The sequence below is a fragment of the Rhinolophus ferrumequinum genome, chromosome 5, assembly GCF_004115265.2.
Source record: "Rhinolophus ferrumequinum isolate MPI-CBG mRhiFer1 chromosome 5, mRhiFer1_v1.p, whole genome shotgun sequence".
Taxonomy (NCBI): Eukaryota; Metazoa; Chordata; class Mammalia; order Chiroptera; family Rhinolophidae; genus Rhinolophus; species Rhinolophus ferrumequinum.
In genome coordinates, this window is record NC_046288.1 from 18,299,112 (window position 1) to 18,312,494 (window position 13,383).

The 13,383-nt window shown below is 33.8% G+C and overlaps 1 protein-coding gene across 1 annotated transcript in view; it reads right to left on the reverse strand.

The window, feature by feature from the left end:
- Positions 1 to 583: 583 nt before the first annotated feature.
- PPAT (phosphoribosyl pyrophosphate amidotransferase) overlaps positions 584 to 13,383 on the reverse strand; it is a 32,169-nt gene continuing 19,369 nt past the window's right edge. Inside the window, exons 2-11 of the mRNA XM_033106414.1 lie at positions 9,919 to 9,985; positions 9,100 to 9,306; positions 7,213 to 7,325; positions 6,973 to 7,118; positions 6,317 to 6,389; positions 5,596 to 5,747; positions 5,057 to 5,184; positions 3,868 to 4,089; positions 2,277 to 2,397; positions 584 to 1,211 (exon numbers count right to left, since the gene is read on the reverse strand). Coding sequence (XP_032962305.1) covers positions 1,015 to 1,211; positions 2,277 to 2,397; positions 3,868 to 4,089; positions 5,057 to 5,184; positions 5,596 to 5,747; positions 6,317 to 6,389; positions 6,973 to 7,118; positions 7,213 to 7,325; positions 9,100 to 9,306; positions 9,919 to 9,985 — 1,426 coding nt within the window. The 3' untranslated portion in view covers positions 584 to 1,014. The remainder of the gene's footprint in view (positions 1,212 to 2,276; positions 2,398 to 3,867; positions 4,090 to 5,056; positions 5,185 to 5,595; positions 5,748 to 6,316; positions 6,390 to 6,972; positions 7,119 to 7,212; positions 7,326 to 9,099; positions 9,307 to 9,918; positions 9,986 to 13,383) is intronic.

Here is a 13,383-nt window from a genome sequence, read left to right on the forward strand (position 1 = left end):
AAATAGTATGGATCACACTTTCTAGTCAAATGTAAGAAAACTTTTTCCACAGACATTTTTACAATCATTCTTAGGGCATCTCAAAGGCAGGTGGCAAAGCACTACTAAACTGTATGTCTCCCTTCATCATAATGAAATCTCAATTGCAGACTAATAGCCAACATTTCAAAAGGTAATAATCATGCACTATCTTAAAACTGACAGGTGAAATAATGGTTCTAACCACCCAAAGTGTGACACTTATCACACTCCTATTATTTTAGTGATGAAATACCCCATTGCACAGGTGGGGAAAAGTGAGGCACAAAAAGGCATTTTAAAAAAAGATTTGTCTAAAGTTAGGGAAGCCAAGGTCATAACTACAATTAGAACTGTAGAGGGGTATAATGGATTTAAGACTTGCATGAAATGTTGTATTTAATTCACCTGTCCTGTTTGCATCATCTTAGTCTAACCTCTTGCAAATTCTTTAAAGTATGGACCTGGCAAATGCCACTTACCACCTGCCTTCTCTAACCAGGTGAAAAAGACTAGCGAATCCTTGTATTAAAAAAGAATACCAATGTTGTTGTCTTATATGTAATTAACAAGGTTCAATTATGAAAATATTCCATAACTGAATTTCAGCAACTCAAGAAACACTCCACAAAATTCTATAAGAATTTGTGGTGAGGTATAGTACCTGGCAATCCCCTCTAAAACAGAAAATTTACCTATCTTTTGCATTATTGTTGACAGAATCTCATAACTTATAGCCTCAAAGTACTAAACTACTAAATAAAACTGAAAGGATCATCCAAATTCCTAGATAACACCAAAATATTTATCTAGGTTTATTAAAGAAAACATAGTACTTTGGTACCCTGTCAGAAAAAAATCTTAAAACTTATAAAGGTAAACATAACCATGTGGCGTTATACCAACTGAGTTAACAGGAAATGGATAAGATGTAATGACTATAAATAACTTCTTGACCAACTTTATACCTTGAAACATTATATCTACCCCTACCAGCTACCAATCCAATTCCACAGGGTATTTTCCAGTGAGACAAGCTGTACAATGACCGGTCTTTTCAAAGCAGTCCAGACCATTCCCATTTTCTTGAATCATAATATCTTGCTTTTTCACTTTCTGTTTTTCAAATGTTGTGTCTTTTTGTACAGATGAAATCAGTCCTTCTACTGACAGATACACAACACTGTTTGCTCCTAAAAGGGAAAAAGAAAAAGGAAAGAGGAAAAAGGAAAAAAGACATGAGACTTCTTATGGAAAGGAAGAACTGCCTCCAGAGAATAGTGACAAACAGAAAATTTAAGCCTGGATAAAAGTTCTCCTTTAGCCCTCTCTTTAAAAAACTCAATAAACCCCTTAACTCAAGAAAACTCAAGGCCTTTATTAATTTTTTTTTAATTTTAAATTGTTACTTAAGGGATAATATAATTTGAAATAGCAGTGCAGGCTTCAAGTCTAGAATGGATTCAAAGACTTCAGTAGTAATTTTCATGATTAAGAAAAATAGATTTTGAAGTGCAGATCTGGGTTCCAATTTATGCTCAAGGTCACTTACTTTCCCTAAGTCTATTTTTCATCTCTAAGATAAAGGAAAACACTGCCTAATTGGACAGTTTTTGTGATGGTATTATGACAATATAGATATATTCCTGGAAGGGTGAGTGCTCACAGTATTATATCAATTGGGTGATATTCAAAATATTTAATTGGAAAGGCTCAGGCATGACCAGTCAAAAGAAACACCAGCCATAAACAACCCGTGGGAGGTACCAAAGCACAGTGGCTGAACACCTATGTGATATTTAAATAGTTTATACCTCACCTGAATTTAAAAGGCAAATGTCTTACCCAGGAGAACCTAGATCCCCAAGTCTCTTGACCACATTATTAAAGATAAGTCTACAAAAGCTTTTCATTTTTTTACTTGTACTCACATCCAAATTATTCTATTAGAATCTAAGGTAAATTTGTTTTTGTTTTTCTTGGGATCTGACCTTTGAGAAGCTTTAACTGATATGCTTACAGTTTCCTCTACCTGGAAACACTTCCTTTCTTCTCCTCTGATCTTACCTTGACCTAGCTTTCCAACACAGAATTTACTATGGTGTCTACACACAGCAGGCACTCTCACTGTGTATCTGCTCAACATACACAACATTTTTTAACAAACATTGGACTTTTTAATGAAAAGTGTAAAGACTGACGAACTTTGGATTTTCTGTTAATAAATGAATCAAGTTTATAGAAATATTAATACCCACCTAGATATTCTGCAAGATGCTCAAATTCTGGTTTATTGGCAATAAGCTCTTCTTTTGTTGGTATGTTGATTCCCATGAAGCACGGATACCTGATTGGTGGTGAAGCTACTCGAATGTGTACCTTGAAAAGAAATCATTTTACACATTCATTATTTTAACATTTATTGTACGAATAATTATGCAAAATTCTGTCACTGACAAATGTAACATAAAACGGTTTTACAAAATATTTAATAACAACATATGGGAAATAAAGCAAACCACAAAATTTCTTTCACTGAATAACAGACAAAAAAGAATCCTGAAAATTCATGTGGTATACATACAGAACTCTAGTCTCCAGTCAGAACGACTTTTAGAATTCATTCATTACCACAGAATACAACTTCAGCAGCCCTACTCTAGACTCAATGTGTCCTAAATAAGAATTCCAAACTGTCAGCCACTTGTAAAGGAGGCTTCTTTTTACAGAGCTGCCCATGATTTCCTTCTGTCACCTATTAACAAGGCCATTTCTTTTTCTGATTTCCTATTTCTCATCATTTAATGACTTTATACTCCTAGGACCACCTTTATTTTCTCTTGTAACACTGGAGTGACACCTTTACCCTTCTCGTTTTACCATTTTAAAAAGAAAAATACCAACTAACAGGATATAACAAAAACCTTGCTATTACAAAGAGCTGTTTTTGTTTATTATTATTGGGTGCCTTTTCTCAGATACATTTACATGGCTATAATTGTTGTCCACATTTACTTTCATTCTTTTAACAACAAAGGTTTTTTCTCATGTTATGCAGTCTTCATTATAGTTTTTAATGGCAACATCATATTTTATCATACTGATGTATCAATCTACTAAATGATTTTCTGATGGATATATAAACTATTTCCAGTTCTTTTGTTTTTGTCTATTCTTTTTTACTACTGTAATAGATGTTGGATTTACTTCATACCTTTTTGTTTTTATAACATGATTTTCACAGAATTTCAAAAAGATTATCATAATCATAATTAGTCAAAAAAGGATGGAAAACCATAATCATAATTATCTTTGAAGCTTTCTCTAAATATATTGTCAAACTACTTTCCATACCATTTTCTCCTACAATTGATTTTATTTTTTAAATCCACTCAACTATTAATTGTAAATGATCTCTCACTTCTATAATATGAATTACTGAAATATTTAGAATTAGAATAAGCTTAGAAATTTAAAAATAAAACCTAGTGTGTCAAATTTATTACATTAGGATTGGTTCTACATCTTCAAAAAAAGAAAGTAATCAATACTGTACAAATTTAAAAAGTATTTTATTTTGTGAGTTTTGTTAGTTTTTAAATTAATTTTTTAAAAAATGTTAAGCTTTTATATTGAGCTTTTACTCTATTAAAGATTAATTTAGTATGTAGTGAGTGGTTATTACATGTTTTCCACATTGCCACACAGTTATTCCTGAATGAACTTGATTTGAAAAATGTCAATTTATTATACTGAACTATCTACTTTCATTCACTGATGACCTGTAATTTTTATGCCAGTATCATATGTTAATTATTGGTGCTTTAGGATAGTTTTAATATTACTTACCTCTCTTGCACCAGATTCTTTGAGCAATTTGATTATGGGTGAGATGGTATTACCTCTCACAATGGAATCATCTATAAGAACAATTCTTTTGCCTTTAAAGTTCTCCGACAATACTCCAAACTTTTTTGCAACACCAAGTTGTCTTAACCTCATGTTTGGCTGAATGAAGGTTCTTCCTACGTATCGGTTTTTACATAGCACCTCCACATATGGAAGTCCACACTGATAGAAAAGAAATAAAAGGACAATGAGCAGCAATATACAGAGAGTTCTAGGTTCCTATTTTCTCTAGGTCAGGCTTCCATTATAATATGTACACGAATATTTTAAATATGGTTGTTACTCTGAACTCTCCATTATCCGATTACAATTTTCCTTAATTATTTAAACTGTACGGGGAATAAGGCAAAAAGAAAATTAATTGAAAGTAATATACTTGGTGGGAAAACCAATTCATTTTGCTAGAATTTGTAATCTTCTCTCTTACATATAATTTCTCTATCTTGGAAGAGCATGTCAAGACATGACAAAGCATAAATTACTGTTAGAAAAATTCACTGATTTGAAAATTAGCAGAAAGAAAGGAATTAAAACCAGTAGGCTAAGGAGATGCTTTTCGAGGAACAGGAGGTGACTTATCCATCTTTCAAAGTAATACTTCTCTAAAATGCGTGCACATTATTTCTTTTAAAACTTTATAAACAAAACTTCCCAACATTGTGAATGTTGCGTATTTTACCCCAGGATTACTATAGTTTTATAATCTACCTGGTTATGAAAAAGGAAATTAAGCACAGTACTAAATATCATGCAAATGAACATAAATGGCTTTATTATCACCCATGCTCAATAAGGAGGAACAAGTATACCAGTGGCTCATGAGGGTACTTCAAGAAGTGGGTTTCAATAATAAACACCACTAAATAATAAATACCACTAATTCTATATACATTCATAATGTTGTCTTTTTAAAATGAAGATCATTTTCCTAGCTTTCAGGTAAATCTTTTTGTGGACTCCACTAAAAGAGCACTATGGAATAAAAAGCCCGGAATGTGAGTAATTCTTGTGCAGGAAATAACATTTTCTTTTTTCTTACTATAAACTAATGAGTTCCTCTTTATACACAAGGATTTCTAATTCCACTGCTAGAAAAACAAGTCACTGAATGTTAATTAAGAAAAAATACCTTTCCTGCGTAACCAAGAGCAGCAGGTGTGGCAGATTCCGGCACAGTGCTAACCAAATCTGCATCCACAGGGGCTTCAATTGCCAGCTGCTGACCACATCGGTATCTTACTGTGTAAACCATTTGCTCTGGAATGTTTGGAAAAGGAAATAGATTATTTTTACTTAGTATAATATAAAACGGCATATTACTATTCTAAGGACCTAGCTTGCTAGAATTCTATAGATGGAGTGCAAAAAAGAAAAGCAAGACATACAAAAATACTAAAGAGAAAAGACATAAACTGGGGAATTCACTATTTTTTAAAATTGACCTTAACACAGATCTGAAAAATCATCATTCTTACTCCTAAGAGAAAAACAAAATCTAAAAGTCAGATAATAGGAAAACAAAGTGATCTTACGACTTACAGGCTCAGTCCCATATCTACAACATGTAACTATGTGCTTTCAAAGAACCAGGCAAGCCTTTGGGCCAAGAACTGCCATGTTTCAATGAGATAAACAACAGACTTATACAAATAAAGATATTTTACTTACTTTCAAATATACTATCTGGTCTTGCAAAGTAAACATATTCAAAGATACAAAAAGCCACTGGGTTTCCTTCAGACCTTGATATAATATCAAGAGTTTGGACATTATGTCTGGATATTTTCACAATTTCCCCAGGCGAGACTTCACGGAAATATCTTGGGAAACAATGTTAAAGAAAGAAGACTTTAAATAAATTAGTCCTTAAGGCTGATAATAATATCTATTATAAAGTACACACAGAGTCCCTTCCCTTATAAAGGAAAAATGGTTCAATTCTAGAGATGGCATTTAAAAATAAACAAGTAATATTCTTCCAGTAGTAATTTCTGTAAATCTGTTACCCCTAAATTCTAACTTACAATTAAAAAAAAAACAAAAAAAAAACCCAACAACAAACCCTAAGTTTTACTGATTTTTTTAAAGAATAAAAGCTAAGGAGAACATTTTTATCCTGGCTTAAATTATTTTGATCATAATTATTCCTTGCTGAGAAGAATTCTTCCTTTCTAAAATAAGTCTCATGGCATGTTGAAAGCAAGTCAGTCTCGGAATTAGAAGTATTACCGGGACATTAAAGTCAGTGCAACTGCTGAGCACCACGGTCAAAAGAAAATGCATTTATAAATATGTCTTCTAGGAGACATCAGAAAGAAAATTCCAGGTAAAAATAAATTCTTTTATTGATGTGGAAAAAGTTAATGTGCTAAAATGAGATAAAACTTACCTTGCACCAATAGATAAAAAGCTACAAGATTCTGAAGACACCACCCATCCTTCAGTTTCTAAAGACTTTTTCTCTGTAAAGCACAAGACAAGTCAGTTAATAAATTCAAGAAATTTTAAAAGAGGTTACCTACTTCAAGACAACAGTTAAACACCAAATAGATAAATAACAATAAAAAACCCCTCAAACTCAGTAAACTTTTGTAAAAGTTAAAAATAAATAAATAAATAAATCCCTCATAGAATATCCATTTCTATGGCTTTAAGAGCACATGGCTACTCATTTGACTTGAGCCAAAGATAAAATTAATGATCCCAAGATTCCTTCAAAGATTATGATTTCCTGGCTCAAACAAGACATCTGATTAAGTCAAAAAGAAAATCACTGAAATCATACTACACAAATAAAAAAGCTGGGCAAAGGATATGAATAGGCAATTCAGAGAAGACAAAATAAGAATGTCCATTAAACATATTAAGAGCGGCTCATCCTCAGAAATACCCAAGGAAATGTACTTAAAAATTATTGATCTTTTTCTTTTTTACCTAGCCCCTTCTCACTCATCAGCTTGCTATAGCTAATGATTTCAGGGTATACCAACAGAACAATGACTTGGAAAAGCACTATGACATTAAATTCCTTCTCGAGTTCCTTACCTTTATCATTTATATCAGATACAGGAATAAGACGACCAATGCATAGAGGACGATTTCCGTAAGGATCTCGTACTGCATAAATAACATCTCTGTGCATTATAAGTAGGGAGTATGCTGCGGGCGCTTCCTTCATTAAGTTTTTAATCCTGGAATTAATTAATTAAATGAATAATTTCATTTTTAAACATATGCTAAGCAAAGCTCTCATTATCAGAGCTGCAAGCTTGATTTTACAATTACCTTGCTACCCAGTCTGGGGTGTCATCTCGTTCCTGAGGAGGGGTATAGGCCAGCAACTGGGTGATCATTTCACTATCAGAACTTGTTGACAGACCAATACCATGACGCAGAAGCTATTTCAAAGACAGAAAAATGTAATCATAATCATTAGAGAGGACGGTCCACCTCACCCCCGACCTAGCAGCCCGCCATAATAGAAAGAGATCAGGCACTGTGTGGTTGATCAGTTACGAAAATCCTTCACGCTGCTAATGTGTGTGTATATAATAATGAACGGCTGCTGGAAGCAATGGAGTCTCTGAAGGTACTCAAGCAGAAAAAAAACAAGTGCCCTAGGAGGTGTATAAAAAAGCTTTTGAAAACTAAGTTTGAAGGAATGTAGACGTGCAGTGGGGATGGGGGAGGGCGCTAAGAAGGCATAAGGATTTGGGATTGTGGTTCTAACTTTTTCAACCCTTGACACCCTGACAAATAGAACACATTCCCATACGAGTGGCACACTACAGTAGGGACGCTCAGGCCAGGTTTGTTGGCTCACTGATTATCACTGATAGAACAGTAAAAAAGGAATCGACTGTACTATACAATTAAGTGCGGAATGTAATAAAAATTGGTTGAGTGCTGTGATGATTACGAGGGTCTGAGCAAGACTGACCAGGACAAGGGCCTCACACCGACAGGAAGAGGCTGAGTTTACAGACACCACGGAACATTGTCAGTAGGCATCTGAATGTGGAGAGGTGACTCTAGCATCGGGGTAACGGGTTATATCGAGAAATAATGACCTAGGTAGTGTTTGAAATTGAACTTTTAGTCGTTATCTCTAAGTGGGTTTTTTTAATTAATTTTTATTTCATGTTTATACTTTTCTGATTATCTGAATTAAAAAAAAAATTGTATTTGGGGGCATAAAAATGTATTATTGTCATTTAGACTGCCAGAGCCTAAGAAGAGGGAAGGAAGGATAAAGTTCTGGAAAATTAAACTAAGGCTGGAATCAAAAATAGAAGGACAAGTAGTACAGAAGCAGGGGATTGGGTTCTAATTTTTTCCATCCACCAATTTGTGTAACTATTTATCCCATATGAAATGCCTGGTTCTGGAGTGCTAAGGAGTTGATGGGGAGGGGGGTGTGTGTGTGTGTGTGTGTGTGTGTGTGTGTGTGTGTGTGTGTCCATCCTATTTTTATATACCACTTTAGGTTTTTATTTCCAACGTTACCAAATCAAGATTACTGGAATTTAATGAAATGAAGAAACTTGGCATCAATTACTGAATGGCAAGAATAGATAAATACGAAGCTATCAAGAATATAAAAATACCAAGTAGTAAAAAAAAAAGGGGGGGGGAGATGAAATGACGGATGAAAGCAAAGGCACCATTCATACCGAAAGGTCCAAAAAACATACTAAGAACAAAATACATTGTAACTCTTTTTGCCCTTTTCTCAGGCTGTTTCATGTAATTGTTTCCAAATCACTTTTTCTTATATTTGTCATCTGCAAGTTTATATATTTCATTTTCTTCTTAAGCTTAAAAGCATAACATAAAAAGTTAAAGTGATAGCAAGACTCCATAAACCCTCATTTTTCTGTGCTTGTAATAGCAACCATAAATCAGTTTTTCCAAATCTCTAAAGCAGTGCATCAGAATCACCTTAGGAGCATATTAAAATGTAGACTCAGCACCCCCCACCCTAGACTCTAGGGTGATATTTTACAATCTGTAATTGTACCAAGTACTCCCGATAAGTAATTCTGATAGCCAGTCTTTGCAGTTAGGTAACAGGTAGCAACAATTAGATAATGTGCTTTACCAAGATCCTCAATAACTTCTTGTCATTAATTTATCCCAATCATGAAAATGCATTAAAAAAAAAAAACTTACCTTTTTCCTTAATCGAGCAGCATTGACCAATTCGCCATTATGTGCCACAGCTATTTTCCCATGAAGTGTTTCAACAACAAAGGGCTGACAATTTTCTAATTCGCAGTTTCCTGTAGTGGCATACCTCGTGTGTCCAATTCCAAGATTTGAAGTATACAATTTCTTCAAATTGTCTTCAGTAAAGACGTGATTTATAAGACCAAGTCCCTTGCAAAGTCAAAGCAAAAGCATATTTTAGAAAAAACAGACCGGTGGGCCAGTCAGTGGAGGCTTTTATAAGCCTCTGCTCAGGCAATCCCAAATTATACAATGTACACCGTAGTACACTTAATTTCTCTGTGCTTCAGAATTCTAATGTTAAAGAAAAAAAGACTAACCTAATTGTAAGAACTGTAAAGCATTTTTTAAAAACTGAGGTGAAATTCACATAACAATAAATTAACCACTTTAAACAATTCAGTGGCATTTAATACATTCACAATATTGAAGTGCTTGCTTTTATGTTTCTTTGTTGAAACATTGAAGAACAGACGTATTAAGCAATGAAATTTGTCAAATATAATAAACAAAATTATTTGCATTTTGAAAATTCAAAGCATGTTCAAGTATTTAAATAAATTATCTTTTTGAGTCAGTCTAGAAACTATCCACTGGGAAAGAAACGCATCCTAAATTGACAAATAGAAACGGTTGATCCAAAGAGTATTACTTCTAAATGCAAATTATTTATTCAAATTTCCTTCCCCCACCCCTATATACTAGTTATCATCTGGCTATTGTTATCTTTATAATCAGCTTTTCTTTAACGTTCATATATACCTTGTGTGTTCTGAATGTTGGTACTGGATTCCCATCACTGGTGACAATACCAGCACTCTCCTGACCCCTGGAATAGAAAAAGGTATTGACTTAAATTTATCCCATTGATAAGGTTAATGAACATTAATGAACATTTCTCAAAAGAATCCATGAATTCAGTCTGACAACACATTAAATGCTATTAGTACCAGTACAACTTCTACTTATGACGATGATGAGCAATAGCAGCAGATGATATTGTCTGAGTTCTAACTAATATGCCAGGCACTGTCCTAAGCATTGACATGAATGATCTCATTTATTAGACTTCCACAACAATCCTATAAAGTAGGTACTATGATTATCATTTGCATTTTACAGATGAGGACACTGATGAAACAAAAGTTAAATAACTTGCCCAATGTCACACAGAGAGTAGTGGTACAGCTAGGATTAGAACACATCTGACTCTAAAATCTGTGCTTCTGACTTCTGTACTAGGTGACCTCTAAATAAGGTTGAGTATGTAGATAAATATGTAGATACAAACAAAAATCTCCAAATAAAATGGCAGGTAAAATTCTTAGTTGTGGGTACTGGAATTACGAACAAAATTTATTAGTTTTGATTTTATTTTTTTGCTTCACGGCACTTTTCAAATTTTCTCCAACAAATAGCACTTTTGTTATCTGGGGGGAAAAAATGCTGCTTCTAAAAACCGTAAGTTGATCAGGCACTCTGCATCTCATTTCCTGCATTAATTAGTCTTTTTAGGTGATGATACAGAGAGGAAAGCCAAAAGCTAGGCTGGAGGCAGGGTAACATGTGGGAAGGTCTAGGGGATCTATCTACACCACTGTGGAGTACAAACTCAAACGAGAAAATAAAGGTTCTAATTGCTCAACAATTTTTCATGGTTCTTAACAAGTGCTGTAAATACTAGATGTTTATTAAAAAAATTGTGTTCCAAAGAATATGTATCAGGGTGGAAATACAAAGCAGTTCTCTACCATATATGTACATATACATTAATAATGCATCAATTTATTTGGTAAAAAGGATCTTTTTCAAAATTACATATTGTAATTGTTTAGGCATTATAATAACAAAAAAACTACAACATTAAATGTACTTGCAAAGTAAAATATCTAAAAAATTGAAATTGAAATGATTTTACTAAATTATAAATGCATTAAATACTATGCTAAAAATAGATATGCATAATATTATACACCCTATGAGACCGAATAATTTGTGACAGGATTTCTTTGTTTAGTGAAATAAAGAAATATAATGTCGTCTTTAAGTTAAAGATGCTAGAAGACTAAGAGATTCATATCAAAAGGAAAAAAATTAACATTAGCCGTAAGCCTCAGGGCAAAGAGTACCTCTGCCAACCATTTCCAAAACAATTTTTAAAAATCAACAATCATTTAGTAAAACAGACCAAATTGTGTAAGAAAATAGATTTTTTTTAAATGGTTTTCTTTCCCTTTGGTCTCAAGGGTAATTTTTCCTTAAAGCTGAAATGAATAATGTTAGGAACCATTTAGCTCCAGGCTTCTTTAATCACAAAGCCTGCTTATTTTTTTCAAGTTACTTCCCTCAAGCAGCCTGAACCAGTTAAACTAGATCTTTTCAGCTCTTTGGAGCTTATTGACAACAAGCCATCTGGTTTCCTAGGAAACAAAACCATGGCTAGAAATAGTGAATCACTTCCAGGTCACTTTCAACATGGAGTGTGGAGCAGGAAAGCACTGGACTGAGGAAGAGGTTAAAGCTTTGCTAGGTGTCTGGGCAGAAAAAAATATACAAAAACAACTTTATGGAACACTGAGAAATAAAGGAATATTTATTTACATTGCTAAAAGGCTGCAAGCACTAGGAGTATATAGAGATTGGAAACAGTGCCGGGCAAAGTACAAAAATCTCAAGTATGAATACAGAACAGTTAAATATTCTCACAGCTCTGGAGACAGCTCTAAAACTATGAAGTTCTTCCATGATTTGGATGCGATCCTGCATTATGAACCTGCCACACAATTAACAGAGGAAGATGCAAATGGCAGGTGCCTGGCAACGCTGAGCCAAAGTACAGCCACAGAGACCTCGGAAGGTAAAAAGAAAAAGTACCATTCTTTTGTTTTTACCTAACCAACTGTAAAAGTACAGGACTTCTGAGTCCCTATGATAAATATAGCCTGCAATATCAAAGTTGATTAAAACAACTGCCCTATTATGCTATTTTGCACAAGGTAAAAATTAATTTTAAAAAGAGGTTAAATATCACCACTTTAAAAATCTGTAAAATACAGGGGGAAAAACACATTAAAATGACACTAACTGCAAGTGCCAACTGCATTTTATGTAAGTCTAATATGTTTTCGAAAAATACATTGGTTTCTGAAAATATTTTAGGTTTTAATTTGATAAGAATAGCAAAAAAATCAAATATATTGCTCATCTATTGTTTTCCCACATCTCCAACAAGATAGAACATTCCAATTTTCCTAAATTTACAAATAAAAGCACTAAAAGACTAAGAACTGATAAACAACTTCATTACTTGTTTGGAAGAACAGCTCCATTTTAACAATAAGTAAAACAAAAATAGATTTGACAGATTAAATGATTTATGATTAAATTATTTAGATGTTAAAACAAGGTTCTTGACCTGCTGTGTTGCGGTCCAACACTACTTACATAGCAGTTGCTCATTGTCCGCAGAAGCCAAATGTATCACTAGGCAATGGGGGGAAGTCAAAGGCAGTAATGGCATTTCCCTATAGCCAAAGTCTTACAGATGCTATTTTTATGAGCATTGTTGTTCAATTCAATTCACAATCTGTAATACCTACTGTCTGTGTACAATGCACTGAGGTACATGCACTCAGTGGCGTGTAACCACAGAAAAAAGGGAACCATGAATAAATGTAATACCCAAGAGAAAACGGTAAGTGGTATAATAAAGGTACCAAATGAGAAAGGGGTTAAGATGATATAGACTACAGTTGGGTCAACTGGGGTTATCTGAACATCCTGTTTAAAACTTAATAATAAATCATTTGGTTAAAAAAAAAATCTACTCCACTTACACACTCCCTTTATAATTCAGATACTAGACAAAATTCTGAGAAAGCTTTGCAGTTACTACCATGATAAACAGCAATTACATTATCTTATTCAGTTAATCACCCTACACTGGTCAGCATTTAAATGCTTTCAATGTTGACTAATGGTAAGTAAATCACTGAGCTTCCAAAAGGCCTTGATTTTAACCACAGGTTGGCCTAATGAAGATGTGGTGCTAATATCCCCACTGCTTAGTGGGACCTTCTTCTAGCCCTTTCAGCTACCCCCAATGCTCCAAACTCCCAAGTTTCAATCATAAGCAGAGGGCCCACAATTACAACTCAACATTGCACATCTGTTTCAAGTATCTCAAACCCTCAATTCTAAAACCAAACTCTACCCCCCCATCAAAAT